Raw genomic sequence first — 22672 nt, 5'->3', positions numbered from 1 at the left:
CAGTTGATTTTTCACTTCGAAGGTTTTTTCTTTAATAAGTAAAACAGCCATCTTTATTTTAACAAGTGCCTAGTGCTCATCAATATTCAATTTGTACTTTCTGAAAAGCACCAGTGCCTCATCTGACTGCCAGCCAAATCCAGGCTACTCTGCTCACCTCTCTGCAGGACATTGAACAGTATCTTGGCTTACTTTTCAGACACTTAGCATGTTGTCCATTATGTGGTACTTGAACCAGAAATCTCCATCTATCTACACAGTGAAGTGAAACTCAAGCTGTAAAACAAAATGGTTCAGAAAACATTGGTGAATACGCTGCTAGAAAAAAGTACGGCGAGTGCTTTGTTTTGTGATTTTTTTGTTGTTGTTATTTTGTTTTGCTGTTTTGTTTGTTGTTTCTTGGAAAACAAATGACATGATAAAGAAAAAACTATGTTCACACTGGTATCAGAATTCCAACAAGACCAGCACAACAAAAAGGAAATGCTCCTATCCACTACATTTACAGAGACAAAGGTTTGGGTGGGAACAAAAAGCATACTATTATGTGCAATGCTAGTATCTGTACAGTTACATAGAAATATCTCATAATTCTCTGTTATTAGTTTTTTTTCTCCCTCTTTTTTAACAATTGTTATTATTACAGCAAAAGGAAAAGGGAACAAAAAGATATGCTCTAAAGCATACAGTATATATGATAAAGATGTCCTTCATGAGAATCGTTCAAAATCAGTTTTTGTTTGACTTGCAGGAACACTTCAGCCGAAAAAAAGTGCTGCAATTCACAAGAGGAAGAAAATCTTTCAAAAAGCCAGAATGGATACAGAAGTATAATAAAATAGTTTTTTTTTTTATCCCCGTCTTTGTTCTGGTTTACTCTGCTCATGAACTAGTCGTTGTGAAGCTTTGGGCCGTGTGTAGTTCCTTTGGACTGTCAAAATGAATTTCCCTGCCCAAAAGTCCCACCAGAGTACTAGTCTCTTATCACGCTGAGGCAAAAAGCGTCAATCCATAAGCGTCAATCCAGGATTTGAGATGCACAAAAACAAGAAACGCACATCCATAGTTCCAGCACGTTCAACCGAGTCTAGTCACATTAGCCACCCAACAAAGTATCTCTGTATTCCAATTGTGGTCAGCACTAGCGCTGTTCAGGTGTTGTTCTTCATCTCAGTCGTCAGTATAGTACACAGAATAAAAAAAAGGCTACCACTGCCGAACAACTGGTCAGCACAAGGGGGGCTGGGGGAGGGGGGCTGGGGGAGGGGGGCTGGGGTGGAGGATCACGGCAGGAGAGGGGAGAGCGTGAGGGGGGGGGGGGGGCGGTGGCGGTCCGCAAGGGTCTATAGGCTGGTGACCAGGTGAGAGGGCTCCGGGGGGGCTTCTTCAGGGGATAAATCCTCCTTGTTGGGGGGGACGATGAACCCGTCGCTGCTGCCGCGGCCCAGGTGGTAGTACGAGTGCAGCTGGTGGAGGTGGTTGCGCGAGCCCAGGTTGGGCATACTCTTGTAATAGACGTCGTCCGAGCTGGCTTCGGGGCTCTTGCCCGCCGGGTGGACCTCTCCGCCGGCGTCCTTGGCGCTGTCGCCGTTGCCGGAGGCGTCGGGCAGGCCGGCCAGCATGGGCATGCTGGTGTAGAGGGAGTCCCGGTGGTGGTTGTGTCCGGGCGACGAGGCCTGCTCCTGGGTGTGCTCGTTAGTCAGCAGGGGGAAGAAGCTCTCGCTGTTCTCCTGCGGGATCCTCCTCCGGGAGGACGAGGAGGTGTTGGTGGAGGAGGAGAAGGGGTGGTGTGGGAGCGGCAGGGGAGGGGCCGCCGACTGGTGGAGGTGGTTGTGGAGGTTGTCCACTGCCTGGAGGGGCGGAGGCGGCCGCTGGGGCAGCAGGGGGGCGTTGGACTCCTCGCGGATGAGCTCCAAGCCCAGGCCCTCGTCATGGTGGCAGGGGAAAGAGGAGTGGTCGTCCAGGCCCAGAGTCACGTTCATGCCCATGCCCATGCCGTACCCGCCGTCCTTGCCGCCGTTGCTCACGTTGTTGACCAGCTTGTTCATGAGGTTGCGGTTCTGCTCGGCCGAGCGTTCGTGGTTGTTCAGGTAAGAGGGGATGTAGTTGGACGTGAGCTCTTTCAGGATCTTCTTCTCCAGCGTCGTCTCCTTGTGGTTGTAGCCCCGGTCGATGATCTGGACACAGTCGCTCATGTACTCGGCGCTGGCGATGCTGTAGCTGTTGCCGTGGTTACCATTCAGTGGTAGAGTATCCATGACACTTGTATCCCTGGCATTGTTCAGGATTCCCTCTGGAATGATAAACAGGGGAGAGAGAGTTTGTGAGTGAGAAGGGATGAGAGCTAATTATGAAGGGTTTATTGGCAGGCACTGATAATAAAAAACTGCTAAAAAAAACCATGATATAATTAGTTCAGTATTTTGTGTTTACCACAGCAATGGCTAAATTTACACATACATGCCTAATATCAAAAACACTGGTTAGAGAGTCTAAAAATAGAACGTCAAGTGTCAATACTTACCTTACCTACTCCCTTAGGTTCTAAATATACTTTCAAAGCAATGAATATTTACAATTTGCATACAGCTCTACTTTTTCAGAGGGAGGACGTGTATGGTATTGGAGGAGAACATAGTAAAAGATGACAACAGCAGTACATGTCTAACAGTGAACAACATGGACAGCAGAGCACACACACACACAGACACACCACAGACAGACAGCACAAAGCCATGCGTTCAGCTGTAAGAGACAGATAACCCTCATAGAACCCGTATGTATGCAGAACATATGTTTATCTAGACTCCAGATATTGTGATAGTGTTGGTTGGTATCAAACTATGTATGTAATGGCATTTTTCAATGTGGGAAGGGGCCTTCTAAGTCTCTCTCATGCACGTGTGGCCGTAAAGGTCATGGAAATGAATGTATGTCTTTTTGCATGATGTTTCCTTTCTCAAGACTATTGTAAGTTATTCAAAATGCTCAAACAAAGTCTGATCTCTGCTTATGAATCTGCATGTATAAGCTGACTGGCCAGATGCAAGTCAGGTCATTTTGTGTTTCGCTGTAATTTGGACTGCACTACCTAAAATGTACATTTAAGTGATGTCTATGTCTGAATTTCAGCATTTTTTCTTTTCCAAATGAAATGGCTGGATACGTGTATCCTTAACTAGCATAGAGTGAAAAGGAAAGTAAAGCCAAGGTCAATTACATTTGGTAAGCAATGTTTAGTTTGACTCCCATACTTGTCTCTCTGTAGGGCTCTTTTAGTGGCCGCATGAGGAGAGGAAAGAAAACAGAAAACACAAGTAAGCATTACAGTGACAAGTAGAGAGGGATGTGCATGACGTGACACTAACTGTGCTCCTGCAGGCAGCCCAACCACATTTATCTTCATGCACACTTAGTTCTAGTTCAATTACTTGGGAAAAAGCAGGACAATGTAATCCACAGTATCACAAACATCTGAGGGTGGGCTGTTCATAAAATACTGTGTTCAGGTAGTCTGGGTGAGTTTTTTTTCCTAAAAAATATGTTCTGATCCAAGATATGCGTTACAGGAATTGATGTATCCAATTGCTATTGGCTCTGCTCGAGTTCCTTACTCCTCATTTCTGACAACTAAGTCACAGAAGCAGTTTGGCGATTTTTTTTTTTAAAGGGGAATCCTACCACACCCATCAACAATCTGCATGTTTTTGTGATAGCCTTAAACAAGCTCATTTTTATATTAAGATGGACAAGGTTATTTGAAATCTTTGTCCCCCCTAAACCATATCTACTTTAGAAAGTGATCACTGGTAAGGGTGGCATGATTACACATGTTTACATGCACCAGCAGCAATGAACACTATATGAACCAACAAAGAGACATAAGACACAACACAACATTTGCAGACAACAGTGCAGCAGAGAATCAACAATGACTGGTGGTGTATCTGGCTCCAGATTGCGGTGCGAGTTCTCTCGCTATTTCACGGTTCAAAAGTTTGACTATCTGTCCAACAATTTCCTCGCATCGCATTATGCATGCCTGGCAAGCAAAAATGAATGAGTTTGGAGCATGACAAATGATTGTGACAGAATTGTATGCCCAATCGGAAGCCACCATACACCGCCAAAAACAACAAACCCACAGAAGTAGATGCTGTGGGTCCTTTGCGATAAAGCTTTCGCTTTGGCAAACAAATATCGAGAGCAGTGTTCTTCAAGTCTGGCCCTTGGCAAACCTGACACCAATTATACCAATTGACCATGTTGACGGACATTTACCATGTATGGCTATATTCTGCCCAGTGACTACCTCAGCGGCTCGGCGAAGCCACAAATAATTGGATGTTGGTAGATGTTGGTAAAGATGGTGGTACCAATGCTTTTCACAGGACCCCAAAAAACAAACATTCAAAAACACTGCTCCTGCCCCATCAATAAGTAATGAAAGGATGCTAGCACACCTTGGGTGTTGTACATGCCCACAGTAGGGTTGTTATAGACGGCCGATTCCCCAAGCAATGTGTTATAGGGATTGTTAGTGCCATGAGGACGCAGGAGTGCATTAGTTATTAGATGGTTAGCCATAGCCCCTGGAGCAGCCAGAAAGAAACAGAGAGAGACCGACGTAGGCAGAGAGAGGGGGGAGGGATAAAGTTGTGAGAACGATCAAGAGAAAGGAGGAGAGAGAAGCCCGAGAGGGAGGGAGAGAGAAATGAAACAAGCAGAAAGAGGGAGAGAACATCGATCAGTCAGGCAGACGCTGCTGAGCACTGACAGCCATAAACATTCACATGATCATATGATTACCAGTGAAAGACGCTTTACTATGGAAGGTATTAAGAGTTTTGGACTGGCGTGACTATGGTTGACCATCGAGGTAGCATTGGAGTCACTTTATTCCAACTGGTAACCAGCTAACGATGTTAGCTCTGGTGTGTTGCTCATTTAGACAGGATATGGATAATAGCAGTGTGAGAGAGCAACAGAACTAGCATTGACATAGACCAGAACACACATAACACTGCTAGAATAGACTTAACATGACACAACCATGTAACTCAAGACAGTGGCTGATTGAAAATTCATAATAACTGCATTAATAAAATTGTTCGACAAATAGATTATTTTTGCCATAGTCCTAAAGCACTGTGGTAATGTGCAAGGTATTGCTTGGACTTCACACAGGAAGTACATGGACAAAGGCCTCAGATGAGATCTTTTCCTTTAGGAAAGACAGCTGTTAAGGTTTTGCTTCCAACAGAACTGATTAGCCTTGCTTTTTGGACTGGATTTCTACAATTACAACCGTTTGTGAAATCAGTGGCCCTGGCACCGATTCTTTTCTATTGGATGTCACAGTGGAAAACCTGGTGTGTGACAAGACCTGGCTGAGACGCCTCATGTGTTGGGTGCAATTTGCAAAACAACCTTTGGAGTGCAAATCCTTAATAACATGATCAATCATAGGTGGGCAGGGTGATTTGAATGCTGGTTGCATCTTTACGGATGCTAATGAAAGCTGCTTTTTGAGGGCACGTTTACATAATCTCCACAATAAAGCATCGTTTCTTGGATTAACTGGTGATGTTACCGTGCGCGCTTGATTCAGAACCCATTTCAACATGACATGTGCTGCGTGACATGTCGAGATCTTTGATGTGAGTCTAGTGAGTGTGCACTGGGCCCAAGACAGAGTGGGTAAATATCTCTGGAAAACATCTTTCATCTGAAGCGGAAATATACGCCAATTAGTTCCACTGCTGCAGTGCACTGTTCTTTTGCAATGCTCCGAATCTGTCAGACTGGGGAAGAGGGAGAGAGGGCAAGCCAGAATCCGAAAGAGATAAGGCACTTCTCTAATGACCTGCGACTCCCGCCTTTGACAAACCGCCGCGGAGACTGTGTCTAGACTGCATTGAAACAACAAGTGACGGGGAGGGGGGTAGCGCAGCTAATCCAACACTGCTGCTTACGTGGAACTGTGACGGGAAAGACGTGCATGACTCATTCTGGTACGCTGACATCTATATAGATATGTTTGATGTCAGCCATTTTTTGGAACTGGTTTGGAAGGTTAAAGTTCAGATGAGAGTTACACAAGTGTCCCATTTAGTTTATTGCCACAAACGTTGTTCCAGTAACTGCATAATGTTTGCATAATGAAACGTGTGATTGCTTCAAATACTACTATTGAGAGTTACTATGGATGGCAACAGTTTTGATGATCAAAGCATTTCCTTTTTCACACGTGTTTGATGTTGATTTTAATATGGGATGCATGCATTCATTGGGTTTATTGTTTTTGCTTGATATTATCAGTGTACTCTTTCTTGCAGCCGTTGCTTTCGGTCTGCTAATTAGAGAGGCTTCCAAAACCAGCCTCTTTTGAAATGATAAACAGTCCGCTCCAAGCTTGCTCTCCACTTACACTGTCTGTATTTGATAAATTGGACAATTTCCAAACGGTACTGATTGTGAAACGGTAATCTTGGGCACTGGGATAAATTGAACATGCAAGGCTATCAGGTTGATTGCTCGTCTTTTTCTCAAGTGGGTCTAAGTATGGAGTAGAGTGTAATTACATTGTCATGTGGTAGCCGTCGGAGTACAAAGTTGTAAAGTACAGGCAGTCAGGGAGAAAGATACTCTCATATCGGCTCATAATTTTATAATAAGAGTGAGGAACCGTCGGGGGTTAAGTGTGACTATTTGGCATCTGTTTGTGACGCTTGTGGAGGTGCCACGACACATCCTGTGAGAACATTTGGAAATACGCCGCAGAAGACTCGTTCGTTCCACCACATACGCGTTCGAGATACAGTTTGACATGTTAAAAAGGTCTTTAACTAAAAATGTGTTCATTCGCCCCCTACTCCCTGCCTTACAAAATGATGATGTCTTCCTCTGCTTGTAACACGGAACCACCCTCCCAAAGTCCCCCCCCCCCCCCCTCGCCCCGGCCCCAGCTAAAAGCTGCACGTCTGCGGATGGCGCTCAGCTGAGTGCCTAATTATCGAGATCTTGACACTTCCTCTCGCCGTCGAACATCAATCCGTCATCATAACGACGCATTAGTGTCGGCGCGTGTGGGAGCCGGGAGCAGATTTAGAGAGTTGAGCAGTGCGGGGCTCAGGCCCTCCATCAAGAAACACCCCCCCCCCCACCCACCCACCCACCCCCCTGAGCCTGGGTGAGGGATGACAGGAGGACTTGGGCCGTTTCTACCAGGACTCTGGATATGGAAGGACACTGACATTGGTATTTAACTCCACAACCAGGTGCTATTTAGTACCCTATGGCGGCAGACCTGTTGTGTTCTGGCTGCTGGTGGAATTGGAGGAATACTGTACATAAGCACTGGCCAAGAGATTGACTGGTATTGTATGGAAGAGTGCGACTTTTGGTTACTGTTGGTTAGAACAATTTAAACCTTTCAAAAAAGCCTTAAAGGTTGTTAAAACTCAACTTTTGCAACATGCAATTATTACAAATGTTTAGTTATTGAGAATTATAACGTTTACAATTATATAAATATACATGTAGTTATCAAGTAAAATCTGGCCCTTTAAAACCCTAATTATATATTTAACTTATTCTGTCTGTTTCTCCGTTTTAAATTAAGAATGTATTAAGATGATTTAGTCAGAAGATAAAGTAGCAAGAAAGGTAAAAGAAGAAAAAAAAGCATTGCTTTGAGAGAACAGAGTATTTCATTTGAGGTTTTAAACACTTTCTGAAAAGTATACTTTAAAAGGGTAAACTAACTAGTGTATATACCTTAATTCAACCTGCATGGCAAATGATTACGAGTTCAATGACTTCAGTTCACCTTGTGGCAAGTAATATAACAGTATAACTGTCCAATCTACAGCAGTGCATGGCAGTCCAATTCTACTACTAGAAAGGTACACACTTGACTTAAAATATCGTTTCAGCAAGAAGCGCTGCAGTTGCTAGGCCAGCACAGGGCCAGGGAGCACAGGTGCATGACAATGCTTCTAGTGTGATTACCTCTGTTGAGCGACGCTGAGCTGTTGATGTCACCAGTCATGAAGGAGGACTCGGACTGTTTCCTCACTGTGTCGTTCCACATGCGGCGGATACGACTCTATGGGGAGAAACGCACAGGTTTAAACACAAACAGCATCAAAACAGGCAGTTCGGGCTACTCAATCTTCACAAGGAGACAGTAAACATTTCCGGGAGTAAAACATTCAGTTGCATTTCCCGAAAACAAAAAAAGAAAAAAAAAATCAACAACAACACAAACTTCATAACCTCTGCCACGCCAACACAATTTAGTCCAACCGCCATTAGGCTACTTTGCTGAATGAGTCAAGTAAGTATTTACAGATGTGACCAATTTGGGGAGTAAGGAAATGACACAGACAGGGCCCACACAGTAACTGCGAGGTCCCACTACTGTACCTGTGACCCTGTGGAGTAGCGTCCCGGAGCACGAGAGGCAGTGCTTTTCCCTGAGCCAATGGAGCTCTCCACACTTTTACCACTACAGCAGTGGGTACGCAGGCACTTCCCATACTCTTTACGCACCTGCGGAACACAACACACATGCACAACACACACACAACACACACAGGCACAACGCACAAAGTAGTTCAGCTGTGAAAACCACAAATAAAAGAAAACCATTTTGACTATCCAGAATTAGTAAAAGGGATCCTTGCCTTCTTCTGAAGGACACAGTGGAAGATGAAGATGAACATGCCCTGGAGGGAGTTGAAGATGGTGAACAGGTAGGCCATGACCACCGTGCTCTCGTTGACGTACATCAGGCCGAAGGCCCAGGTCAGCCCCAGCAGGCAAAGCAGGGCCACGGCCCCGATGACCCAGGATCTGCAACACAGCAGGAGGTGGAACGCGTCAGAGACTATGGATGGCCATCAACGATGGTCCACAAGTTTGCCAGGATGCACAGCGTTACATTGCCCACACTTTGGTTAGCTATTATCTGTTTCCAGTTCCCGTGACATGGAGAATGCCTTGCTTTTTATTGCGTCTAGTCGAATCCTGAACGTTGCCCCTTTGAAATCTGTAGAAATGGGTTCTGTACAACTAAATGAATGCACTGCCTCAAATCCAGTGAGCACTGGTAGATCTTGAATGTTTCTATTCACCCTTAGCAATGAAAACATCTTTGTTTCTTATGACATTGGTGAATCATAAATGAAAGGGGAATAAAGTGTCAACCGCCTAGCAGACAAAAAGCAAAAATCTCTATAAAGGGAAAAAAAAAAACATGTACAAGGACCAGGATGAATATAAAATATACTTTATACTAGGTTTAGCTTTTGTTTCACAGTTTTTCCTTTACTTTTTGGAAAAGTGGTAGCCCAATGAATGAAACTTCAAGTGCAATCTTACATAACCTCAAAATGGGAAAGTGATTACACAATATGCCTGACACAGGACATGGGTTATTAATTATAGAACAGTCAGGCAATTTGCATATGAACACATCTTCCCATAGTATTTAAAAAACTGCTACAGGGTTTTTTCAAGCCTTGACTAAAATGCACACGATGAATACAAGGTAATTCTTCTTTTAGCAGGAATGCATTTAAAAATGAAAGAACTCTGTATGTGGGTTGCCTTCATAACGTAGTGTGTGACATTTAACAAAGCACTTAACATTTGAATACAGTATGAATATTCAAGCACCACACACACAATCGCTGAATACTTCAAACTGTATAGATTTCCGAAAAAAAAGAGGTAATGTCAGCCTTAAGTTAGCAAGCCTGCATTTATGTCAGATGTGGCAGAAGCGGTAGAGCCTAGGATGAGGGCTCTACTTCAAACGTCATGGATTTAGTGAGGAATGGTTGATGGCTTAGGGTCTAGATTGTTCCTAGGAGGGCATGAATGAGGGATGACATGACAGGCCTTGCTTGTTCATCTTACTTGATCTCAGGTTCGTAATCCTGATAGCTGTCATGCGTAATAAACAAAGGAAAGGACAAATTAACAACCAAAACCACAAATTAAACAACACCCAACAAAATTAATGTCATGCGATGCAAATACGGCACTATGTACTTTTTTGATTGTTCAGGATGGAGAAATACCACCATAAAATGCTATATATTATATATATATATATATATATATATATATATATATATATTACCATATTGAAGATAAGTAACAACAAATGCAAGACAATGTGCTGTGCAGTAGACACATCGAGCTGTCTTGTAGCCAGAATCTGCCTTGCCCAGGGGAGACCTTTGCAAGTTGCAGGTGCTAAACATAATTATCTCTGCTCACACCAAGTCTCGGCTCCCCAATAAATACTGGTGGGCCGAGCCAGCACCTGATATAAATGGGCCAGATGTGAGGCAAAATAAATGATTTATGAAATTACTGGGGCAACCATTAAACATAATTTTCCCAGGTCTATCTTAATGACCTGTTGGGAGAGGTACTTCATCAAGCTGATTGCCCCCGGAATGGTCAGGGAGACACAACCAGCGTTCAAAAAGAGAGTGAAAATATTGACCTCAAACTTGAAACATTTTTGCAGAGGGGGGGATTGGCGGGGGATAAAGATGCCTGAGGACACAATAAAAGCATCTGAGACGACAGGATATGAATAGGTTTTGATCTCGAAGCGACTGTTGGTAGGTTTCAGATAAGATGTGAGTGTTGAGTGCAGGGTATAAGATGTTGATGACTGCTTGCCTCTGACCCCATGTGACCCCTCAGATGTACAACTCAGTCCAGTACATCACACAAAAACACATGTGTACAACTGGACTCCTTCATTCCTCACACTAAGTCCCTTGACTTACAACCGTGCACAAAAAGGTGAAGAAAATTAGCGTTCGGTAATGAACTTGAGTTGAATCTCTTTCTTTACGATACCATATGCACTATATAGACAAATGAATTGGGGCACCGACACATGAAACCTAGAGGTGCTTTTGTGACATCCAATTGCCTGTAGTTTTGGAATGAGATGTATGTTCCTATACGTTTGTCCATATTGTGTATGAGCAGCTGGTAGGGGGAGTTTTGAAAATAAAATAAATAAATAAAATACATAAATAAACTGGAATCTCTATTTAATGAGTTCTAGTTTCAGACCCCCAATAGCTCCCCATTCCTATTGCAGATAAGCTGAGTGTTTCCTGAGGAGAAGCTGAATGCCCTAGCAATGATACCACTCCAGCTACACAGCTATCTGGTTACACCCCACGAATAGAACACTTAATCGCTTTCACCGGAAACAAAATAAAGCAAGAAGTGCTTATTGTGCTACGTGGAAAAATAACTAAAAAATGAAAGAGTTTGAGGGAAGAGAAATGTTTCAGATTGCTGTGTTAAATTGCCACCAATTTCCTTTGAAAGGATTACGTTTGTAGAGGTGATATGCATTCAAATGCCATGAGTCAATTGACATACTGATTGATTGCAGTTGGTCAATTGAGGCGCCTTTCAGGTCCATATAAAAGCATCTCATTGACTCTGTTTGAAGGAGAGAGAAACTGCTATGATCAACTCAGCAGCATGTCAATTACCCAACGAAAGGTACGCCTGAAAAGAAATGCTAATTGCCCAATAAGGTTTACAAAAGTTAAATCTGTTTTGTGCTGTCGAGTTGACGCATGTGCGGCAAAAAGACCTGTTTGGAACTTTGTGACATAATGTGGAAACAAGGTTACATAGCAATACTTTACAAGGAAGTTACATTATGTAACTACCATGATACATAACTACATTTGTTGACTACATAGCAATATATATATATATATATATATATATATATATATATATATATATATATATATATATATATATATATACATATACAAAAAAGTATATATATATATATATAAGTGTGTGGAGGTTGCACAACAGGGAGTTTAACACCTATGTAGGGATCAAGGTCAACACAACAGGTTGTTATCAATACCAAGGTCAACAACAAAACAGAACTCACAGTCTACATGGGGAGGATTGAGGAGAGGGGGGGGCAGACGACAACATTCCAAAAAAACACTTTACTTTCTGTGTAAGCTACATCTTACCAGTGCCACTCCACAATAATACATCCGTCATAATAACGGTAGCTAAAGTGTGGAAGAAAAAAAAGATGAAAGTATAAGGGAAATGTTAAACAAAAACACAAGAGAAAAGCATAGCATGCTGAAATCCTCAAAAGAACAATAATGGTAACAGGCAGCAAGTAGCATTCATGAGAAAACAAAGCAAGATGATGAAATAATAACATCAAGTGTGACATCAAATGAAAAGGAAGACCAAAATAGCAGACAGATGGAGAAAGAAAAGTCACACCTAATTATGGCCAATCATGAGAAAGTTTAAAACAATTTCCCTTAAAGTCTCAAGTAGCTTGGCTCACTTAAAATAAATATTCCTCTTCCCAACCCAGTATTGTTTTACAAACTTCTAAAACTGAGGAAAAGAAATATAAATCAAAAACTATATATTTTTAAGTATTTTGAGACCATTTAGATATCGACTGGATGTGCAGTACATTGTGTAAAATATCAGAAGTAGATCAAATACCTTAAATTCACTCACATAAACAAGCCGTGGATACAATCCAGAAAGTAATGCAACGGTGGGTCCAAAATTACCACCAATATATTTACTTTTAATTTTTATATTCTAACAGCCCATATCAGAAGTCATGATTGTTGCAGAGAAGATGGTTTACATCTTAAATATGTATATACCAATAACTTCAAGGTCTTCATGGGAGGGTTCAGGATCTTCTGTGTTGTGATCTTTGCGACCAGCAATCTTTAGATCTATGCGAGGAGTGTGTGATAAATGATGTAATAGACGGAACGAATAACCAGTCAATACTTTGCTGCAGACAAACAACAAAGGAACACTTCTAAACTAAACCTTTTTTAAAGGCACTGAACTTGGTTGGGAGGCAAAGCAGAAAAACCTTTGACAGGCTACACGATTTTAGTGTGTATTAAGAGGTTAGATAATCCTTTTAAAATGCTAACCTTTCAAAAAAACAAAACAAGTATTCATCTGCTTTCAGAACAGTGCCTTCTTAAAAAATGGCCTTCAGCTTAAAAAAAATAAAAAATTGCGATAAAAACTGCAATAGAAAAAAAAAGATTGATTTCAAGGGCCCACACATTCCAAGTTAACATGTTTCTTAGGCCATGGATTTGAAGACAGTGACAGTCAGAGACGGGATTGGCTGTGGCACATACCAATGGGAGAGCAGGCCTTTGGACAGCGAGCTGTCTGTCTGGCGTAAGCTCTGCCCGCCCTCCTCTCAGCGGTAGATAACCATTCAGGGAGGGGTGTCACTAGGGGTTCATAGAGACCACATCTTGTGGAGCCCTGGTCTTGGCGTGGGCTTGAAGTGCACATTCTAGAGAATTAACAGGAGTGTGTGCACATAGTGCTAGTGTGTATGTGACTACACTGAATGTGTGAGTGACGGTACACCATGTAGGTGACCAGCTGAAAACCGTTTAGGACAAGCCAAAATGACCCAGGCACCAGTCGATATACTAGGCCAGAGAGAGAGTGCGAGAGGGTGACAGAGAGAGCAGCTAGCATTGCTATCATAAAATAGCATCATGTAACCAGTGCCTTCAAGGCAGACACGAGGAACACAGAGAGAACCCCCTTCCACCCATGGGGATGGCAGACTGAGGTAGCAAAAGGGGTAACTCTTCCCCTCATCTGATATAAACCTACAGTACCTGCCTGCGTGTCACTGCTATGTCAGAGTGATGCGTTGTCATTGTCAGAGCTGAAGTCTGAAACCAAAAACAGCTCAAACCCCTTCCATGCACCTCAGTCTTCACTGTACTAAAAAAAAAAAAAATAGTCACCAAACAAAAGTTGTATTTGATGACACACACGCATCCCCTTATCATTTGGATAACATTTGTCCACAAATAAGTTGAACAAATTAAAGTAAATGGATATGGATGACGTTTCTATTTTCAAAATTGCGCCTCATGATCCACACTGTCAATAAACCACGGTTTCATAATGTTAGCTGTATTTTCCCAACCAACACACACACGCCCGCGCGCACACACGCACACCATATGACTATTCCAACGCGCGTTGACAAAGCCAATGACACAACTTCCCTCTGCCAGATTTGCTCGTTGGCCTCTTCTGTCTCAGACAAGCATGCACGTTAGACCAGCATGCACGTCAGACCATGACTGATGCCCGGCAGAACGCCATCCCGTTTGAACCCCACCGACGCAACTTTTGGCGATGATGAGAGTCACGCACACCTGGGAGAGGGGGGCGCAGAATTCCTCAGCCCACCCCCCCCACCCCCACAAGAGAGTTCCAAGCTCAAATGCATTTTAAGAAGCACTATGGATTAGCTATTTCTCCCAGAGGCTGACAAATACCGCATCGAAATGCCAAACCCTCTTTGCTGGATCCATCGAGTCCCAGGTGAGTCTAAACAGGTTCACGTTAAATAGAACCCACTTTAACACAGATTCAAGTACTAAAGTCTACCCTGAAGTTAAACAATATGATTTATTTTCTCTGTGGAATCTTATTACAACTAAGTGTAGCGTAACAGCCCATAAAGCATTTCCACACTTGGTCTGCAGAGTGTGAATTACCCAATGCAAACTTCACAAAGTTCTTTCTAAGTATCTACAAGCTACTTCATCCAATTAGTGTTTCTCCTGAAAGTCCCTAGCGGTCTTACTTGATGTTGTCCAGACAACCAGAGTCTGGTTTCAAAATGGCGGTGTGGTGGAACATCTTGTAGAGTGCGATTCCCAAGAAGATCACGTTGAGCTGTAGAGAGATAGCAACGAGAGATAGAGAGAGAGGCCCACAGAGAAAGAGGGGAGGATGGAGCGAGGGTGGGGGATATGGAGAGCATACGTTAGTTGTTTTCCTCCCAATCATTTTGAAAACAAACCTCAACACACTACGACGTCAGACATGCTGAATCTGGACGAGGTTCTGTCGCTTTGCGAAACGGAGAGCAAAATCACACATTCACGTTCTCTCAAGGCCTGTCGAGCTGTTCTCTAAGCACTGTAGGACGGAACATGGAACAGGTCTGTGTCTGTGACTATACGGTTGGAAAGGGAGCGTTATATGGTTGAAAACCTTTTGAACAATCCTTTGACAGAAAAAGTTGAACAATGTTTTAGTCAAAGAGCAGATCACTGCTGTGTCTGTGTTCTTTCAAAGCATGGGTTGGCTAAGTGGGAGGCAGTCATACTGGTGGTGAGTGGACTATGTCGAGAAAAAGTCATGGTCCCTTGACAATGGTGCCAATCAGCATGCCAACCACATCTACGCAGCACTGCATAGTGATATTCAGCTAATTGAGATGGTGTTTGAATCCGCAAGTCATTTTTGCCCCACTTTGGCTCCTGGGGGAGGGACTTTGTTTCCAAATGCAGTCAGCCTTTTCAAGAGGACGCATTTCTGTTTAGTTGTTTCAGTGAGAGAGGGAAAGAGAGAGAGAGAGCGCAAAGACAGAGAGAGTGTGAGTCATGTGCTCGGAGGGGAACGTGTATTGTTAAAGATTACTCAAAACTAGAGCATGGAAGTGCATTATGCATGTTTAGATATAAAAACATTCAAAAAAGGATCTAAGTCTAGCCTAGTATGTGTGAGCTGTGTGTAAAAGGACTGTGTCGGTGAGTGTGTGTGCCTTTCAGCATTAACGACATGACTGGGAGCTCAGAGAGTCTGCTAGGGACGTGGGCGTGTGTCTGTGTCAGGATGCCCAAATGTGCCTCGGAGATAGATAGAGAAGGTGTCGCTTACACAGGAGTCCGACGGAAAGGGACAAAATCAATCATAATCTCTGGGTAGATCACGCGGAGACTGAATACTAAACTGAGTCTCCTCTCACTCTATCGCTCCCTCGCTTTCTATCTCTCTCTCTCTTTGTCTGTCTCTCTTTCTGTCTCTTTTTCTGTCTCTTTCTGTCTCTTTCTGTCTCTCTCTCTGTCTCTCTGTCTCTGTCTCTGTCTCTCTCTCTCTCTCTCTCTCTCTCTCTCTCTCTCTCTCTCATCTCCCTGTCATTGCAGACATCTCAGTCATTCGTGCAGCAAAGCTCCTAACCGCGGTATTTCACGGTCCCGTCCACTTTCCTCTCCAGACACATCCGCCCTGACTTCCACGCTCCTGACTTCCACCCAGTAGGCGAGGGGGAGGATAACCGAAAGCTCTCCACGGGCCATTTAAGCAGTGGCCCCGGGGCTAAGCAGGGTTAATGAGTGTGTGTGTGTGTGTTTATGGGGAGAGTGTGCTTACCATAATTATCAAGGTTGCAGGTCCTATGAAGCTCCAGATGAAGTATGTGTCCAGTCGGAGCCAACACCTGCAGTGAGGGGTGGGGTGGGGCGGGGGTGTCAACAAGGAGCAGAGTGGGGGGAGGGGAGGTTGAGAGGGGGGATAAAAGCATTTGGATGTAGGGAGTAGGGGAGAGGGAGGAAAGGAGAGAGGGAGATTGAAAAGCGTGAGGTCAAGGTTTTAGGCTCCGGCTCGCAGGATATGCACCAACTTGGAGACGAGTGGCAGCGAGAAATGGACACTTATGGAATTTATTAAGTGGGATTTGGGAAGAAATTCGGTGTCATTGACAGCAATGCTAATGACCCTAGGTAGTTACAATAGTTCCGCTGGAGGTTAGAGATAAGGCAATGGTGCGTGTCCAAAATTGACTGTAGGCTGAGGAAGGCATTGGGGTCAATTCCATTTCAAACTACTGAGCTCCGCATAGAGCCCTCTCAGAAAACAATAGGTGAGAACGGGTCACTTATTCATTTTCAATTCAAATACAGGTGTAGTGGTTTGTGGAGCTGAATAAGAAAACGGAAATTGACCCCAAGCCTGACACACACACTCAACGCTACGTGCAATGCAACCTGAAGAAGGAGAATAGCTATTAAAATATCAGGGGGAACATTGTAGCCTTATTCCAACACAATACATGTCAGTCAAGCTTTCGACTTCGATTCTGTTGATTGGAACAGGATGAACTGACACAAAGCGCTAGAGGTGGCTACGGTTGAGAAACGAGGATGAATGCCTTTCCAAAAAGAATTACGTTGATTCACGACCTGAAGCGTAAATTATTAATCATTTAATCTCCGGGGCACCAGGAGCTAGACCACCCTTCTTTTTTTTTTTGCCACAGGAACGTTCCAGTTTCTCCTCTGTTGTCATCAGGCCCGACAGCAAGGCAAAATGTAAGTGGCAGGGAATTAACAGTAATTCAATAGCATTTGAAAACAGATTGAGGTGTGCTAGGCTAAGGGCACATTGTCGGAGACAGTGGAGGAAAAATGTGAGGGGATTTGGGCACCACAAAGCAATCAAATTCCAAAGTGACACATACTTTTTGGCGTTGAATTGTCTTTTTCAGTCGTGATACGACAAGCACTGTTGTACCAAATCATTTCCAAAACTCCAGAGAGGAGAGGGGCACAATATATTGAGGGTATTGTGTTCTAAATGATCCATATAGCATGTTTGCAATGCTTCAAACGGATATTGGTCCTATTTCTTTCCTTCCACCTACGTTTCCTTCTCCAAGTGACAGGTTCAAGGGGGTGAAGTCTGTTACAACTAAGCCACTCTTTCATGCTTTGGAACTGTGGCATGAAAAGAGGATACTGCTTTTATACGAGAACAAATATCAAGCGACAACAAACAATATGTCTTCCTTTGGTGTTACTAGGGACCTGACACTCCTACCCCCCTCCCCTCGCTGGTTTCGAAAGGGATGGAAAAAAAAGAAAAGCTACGTGCACACACACAGACACACATACACTCATACAGAAATACAACTGCCACAGGGTCTCATCCAAGGCGTCTTAAGCAGTCGTTATAAATGATATTGAAAGCGCTTTTGTCTCTCCCCCCCCGCCTCCCCTCCTTTGCAGATCACAGGATGAGATGGGGTCTGTCATCCAGCCGGAGTGTGCCAGCGTGCCTACACCCTCCGCAGTCATGTCAGCATTTGGCTCTTTCAGCAGATCTGTTTTCCGCGCGCGTCTTCCCTGACCTGACAATCTGCATTTGAGCGAGCCCGCTCGCTTCCACTCTCGCACTTTCTCTTCTTCTCCTATGTCGTTTGTCGTCCCCCCCCCCCCGTCCCCCCCCCTCGTCTCTCTCCGACGCCTGGCGTTGAGCACCTGCGCCTTCCGGAGCTGACGTACGTCGGGGTGACACGCGTGCGCTTAGCTCCAAGGAGATGCTTCGGAGAGAGGTGCTCAGAGTGGAAGCGGTTTAAAAGGGAGTCGTGAGTGACATTTTTTTTTTAATTTGTGTTCTGCTCGAGGACCCCCCAGGTATAAGCCGCATGTTCTGAAAAGGGAGGTTTGTGGAAACCCTGGGTGGAAACACTGTATGGAAAGCTTCCAATCCCCTTAATGTTGGATTTTGTCTGCCTAGAGTGTCATAGAGGTGAGGTTTGCGTATTTGGGAACAGCTTGTTGGTTCCATTCCACAAGTCAAGAGCTTTTAAAACTGCATTTTGACCAAGGTCCAAAGGTTTAGAGACATAACAGGCCAATAAGAGGTCAGACTTCTAATGAGAATATTCTAATGGATACGTTAAGCTCCTTATGACCTTCTAGGAAGAATGGGACAATGTCCGATGGCCTGTACTGTATGCTACGACCAGATGACTCATGGAATCTCCCTGTGCATAACCCCACATTCAGAAAACAGATTTTTCATTCATGCGACGTAAACACCAAGAAAACACATTTCACTGTGAACATAATTTGTTCCATGGATAAAAATGGAAACGCATGCCTGTTGAAAATACGCAGCAGGGTTTTTTTCAAAACAACACAATGTCCTTCATTCTCCTCACCGTCTGTTGACCTATACAGTGACTAAGCGGAATTGAGGCGGCCATTTTGTTCTTCCCAAAATAAGGCCATTACATGTGTTCTCGGTGGAGAGGAAAGCGCACTGCATGCTATCGATCAAGCCGTTTGTGTTCAGTTCGGGCTGTGCCCAGTGACGGTGCGAGACCTCCCCCTAGTCTCCATGTGTGTCACGCCGTGTCGCGTCCCCCATCTCTCACGGCTGTGTGTAATTGTTCCACCGGTGACTGGGTTTTAATTATTCACATGATGCTGTGGCTCAGGCAGTGGCAACTATCCTCTCATCCATCACCAAGAAGTACGACTCCAGCAATCACCAAACGCACCCTCTAATGGGCTGTTGTGTGTGTGTGCGCGCACGCGCTTGCGCATGTGTGTGCGCGTTTGTGTGTCTACACCCTGCATGCGTATACACACTTCTATGTTTGTGCATGTGCAGTTGTGTGTGTGTGTGTTATTGCCTGTGTGCGACTGCTCGGATATGTGACATGTATGATAAACATCTCGGAAGCAAACTGCTGATGCTGGTTTTCATTATCCCCATATTGGGTACAGATTTACCCAGAGAGGAGAGGGGGAGGGAGGGAGGCGTTGGGGTGGGGTGGGAGGGCTGCATGGCATTATTATGAGAGAGCCTGGGTTCATATTTCAGAGGACGGCGCTGGAGCAATGGGAACAATCTCTGGAATATCTGCTGTGAGAAACAAAGGAATGTAAAAAGATTACTGTCTCTTGATCTCGCTCTCTCTCTCTCTCTCTCTCTCTCTCTGCCATCTTAAGCATCTTTTCTTTCTCCTCTATCTCTCCAGCATTCTCTTCCTTCATTTTCTCTTCTGGAATGCTTTGTCTTCTCTTATCTCTTCTCCCTCTTTTTATTATCTCTCTCTCTCTCTCTCTCTCTCTTCCTGTCTTTCTCTGACTTGTGATTTGTCCCCACAAATCTCTCCCATCTCTTTCTCCACTCTGAGTCTTCACAGTCATTTGGGAGCAGGAGGCATGCCAGAGTGTATACCATAACGTCTCGACATTCATGCACTGAGCAAAACCTCGCTGTACTTGCCATCGTTCACTGTCAGAACAATGTGAGTTCTGCACAAACACAGCTTGGGAGTAGAGTCATCACGAACGGTGGGTATTGGACCACCACCAAAGACGCTGATGGACTGCCAACCACCGTGAACAGCTGCCAAGCCAGAATCAGCGTTCAAATAGATATGCAATATCTTGTGTCTGACCATCGAACAAAATCACTCAACTGAAAATAAAACTACCTACAAAAACCTGGCAGACTATTTACAAAATGATATATACATACATATATATATATATATATATATATATATATATATATATATATATATATATATATATATATATATATATATATATATATACATACATATATATAGGGTAATTTCTCTGACCCGGAGATTTGTTCGGGGCAGGTCACTATAGATCATTCACCCTGAGACGTCGTTGTAGTAACAATCCCAGTATTGAAAACAACTTGTCTATTTTAGAATCCATGTAAACAAGCAGAATGGCGGAACAGAATGTCAGAGTGTCGACCAGACGGTACAGAAACTACCCTCCAAGCGGGCATGTCCGCTGACAATATAACCTCCATATTGGATGCATTGTAAAACAAACATAAAACAAACATAGACAGTTTCGTGGATGAACGACAGTCTTAACTCCAACCCGGTCTTCGTGGTGGACTTTTGTGTACATCTATCATATCATATAGTCATCGCTGGGAGAGAAAAAAAAAAAAAAACGAAAACACCGCTCTCGACACGTAAAGCGTTTCGGCGGCGTGTTCCGGGAGCACTCACACTCGGTCGGTGCCGTAGCTCCGGTAGTCCACAGCGGCCGACACGGCCACGATCAGGGCGGGCACGCCGTAGCCCACCAGGTAGAAGTAGCGTCGGCGCGAGTGCTCGCTCTCAAACACCTCCACCAGCAGGATGTAGAGCTGCACGCCCTCCAGGAACATCCAGGTGAACGCCGCCAGGAAGAAGAAGTGGAGCAGGGCGGCAAACACCGCACACGCAATCTGTGGGGGGGGTGGGGGAGGAGGAAGAGGGGTGGTGGTGGTTGGAGAGAGAGAACAAGGGGGGATGAGAGACGAAGGAAGAGGGTGAGGGTGGACGAAGGGAGGGAGGGGGGGTTGAGGGAGGGAGGGAAAGGAGCGGACGTAGGATTTGGGGTTGGGGAGTAGGGGAGAGGAAGAGAGAGAAAGAAATCATCAGAGGACGTTTGAGTGCAACTCCTGCTGTTATGCCACACGCAAAATCAGACGTGTATTAAAATTACCTACGATCCTTCTCAGTCACACTAGGCATGGTACATCTGATCAACATATAAAACAAACAATTGAGCTCAATAATACATATATATATATATTACACACACACACATACACTGTAATGTTAGATACTGACACTGATCAATTTATTGGCACAATTGGTCATGCAGTAGTTGCTGTCTTGTTTACTGAATCACTTAAATTCAAATTGATTTCATTCGTCCTAGGTTGTTTGGTTGGCCATGAACAGCAGGTGATCTATTAAGTACCTAATAGATGAAAGCCATCACCTCTTAGCAAGGGCTAGAGCACAACTCAACCTACAAACTCAAATGCGTCTGTGCAATGGGGTTTTCATTGAATATGGGTGTGGTGTGTGTGCGTGTGTGTGATCAGATTTGCCCATAAGCACAGATAAAGGCATCTTTGGCTTTAGTCAATACTGCATCCTCTAATTCTCCCATTTGCCTTTTTATCTCTCTCTCTCTCTCTCTCTCTCTCTCTCTCTCTCTCTTTTCTCTCTCTCTCACCTCTTACACACACACACACACACACACTCTAAATGCTGGTAACGAGTAGCCTGTAGGCATGACTCCACCTGTAACAGTCTCTTAGCTCTTTAATGACACACCCAGCCCAAACCATGCCCATTAAGGAGGGGTGATCGTATTGATCTGCTAATCCAGATTATCTGCTGTATTTAGAGATCAGTCCGCTGCACTACACTGCACCAGGCTGGATGTCTGGGCAGGGGGCCGGGGGCCGGGGGCCGGGGCGGTGGACAGGGAGGCCAGTGTGCTGTTTGCAGTGTAGGGATAAAAGGGAGTGGTTCCAGTGCGAGGGCGGGTGTGGTTTTTCGTGTGTTTGTGACTGTGTCGGTGTGTTTTCTGTTTCTGTGTGCGTGTGTGCGTGGGCACAAGCTTGAGCGCTGTTTGTTTTTGAAGCGGCAGGGGAGGGTGCAGAGACACAGCATGGGAGGAGCAGCTCACAGGTTGGGATGGCTTTTAGGCCACATCAGTAGAGTCACAACAACCTGCAAACAATACTTTAAAACGTCAGCTGAGCTAACATACTATTAACAGGAACCACTCAGTGCATGTTGTATGAGCAATTTCCTATTAGAGGCTCCATTTAATGTCCGATCCGGTGAACAGCAACATGTTAATGGTCTCATCTTGTGAATTGGCTATTGCGGACCACAGTTCCTCTGGTAACCTAAAATCAGTGCTTCCAAACATGCGCGGCCTTTTCCAGAAGGTCTGTGAATGTATAGCGACCTTGAGAAGCATCTGCACGTGTGCATTGTTAGACATTAGAGGGTTTGCCCTTCAGACATGCAGATGGTCAAGCAGACATCTGAAGAGAAGATCACTTGAGATGCACCGCTCCGCCGAAGTGCTGAATCACTTTCTCGAGTGTTCCTGGCCGTCAGGAGATGAGAGCCGGAGCACGACTGCGTCCCGTGAATGCTAAACGCGAGGAGCGA

At 44.4% G+C, this 22672-nt stretch overlaps 1 protein-coding gene across 4 annotated transcripts in view; it reads right to left on the bottom strand.

Annotated features, from left to right (window-relative positions):
- Positions 1-1325: 1325 nt before the first annotated feature.
- Positions 1326-22672, bottom strand: part of LOC146222201 (adhesion G protein-coupled receptor L3) — a 175958-nt gene continuing 154611 nt past the window's right edge. For 3 of the 4 annotated variants that reach the window (XM_084691470.1, XM_084691469.1, XM_084691471.1), the window contains 7 exons: positions 20714-20934; positions 16291-16357; positions 14717-14808; positions 8691-8859; positions 8431-8556; positions 8014-8110; positions 1326-2293 (listed from right to left, as the gene is read on the bottom strand). In XM_084691470.1, coding sequence (XP_084547596.1) covers positions 1344-2293; positions 8014-8110; positions 8431-8556; positions 8691-8859; positions 14717-14808; positions 16291-16357; positions 20714-20934 — 1722 coding nt within the window. In that variant the 3' untranslated portion in view covers positions 1326-1343. Of the gene's footprint in view, positions 2294-3254; positions 3273-4463; positions 4593-8013; positions 8111-8430; positions 8557-8690; positions 8860-14716; positions 14809-16290; positions 16358-20713; positions 20935-22672 lie in introns of all 4 variants that reach the window. The other variant, XM_084691472.1, reaches the window with a different exon arrangement.

Source organism: Hypomesus nipponensis, chromosome 25, assembly GCF_054491055.1.
Source record: "Hypomesus nipponensis isolate SF chromosome 25, ASM5449105v1, whole genome shotgun sequence".
Classification (NCBI taxonomy): domain Eukaryota; kingdom Metazoa; phylum Chordata; class Actinopteri; order Osmeriformes; family Osmeridae; genus Hypomesus; species Hypomesus nipponensis.
This window is presented reverse-complemented; position numbering and strand designations above follow the sequence as displayed.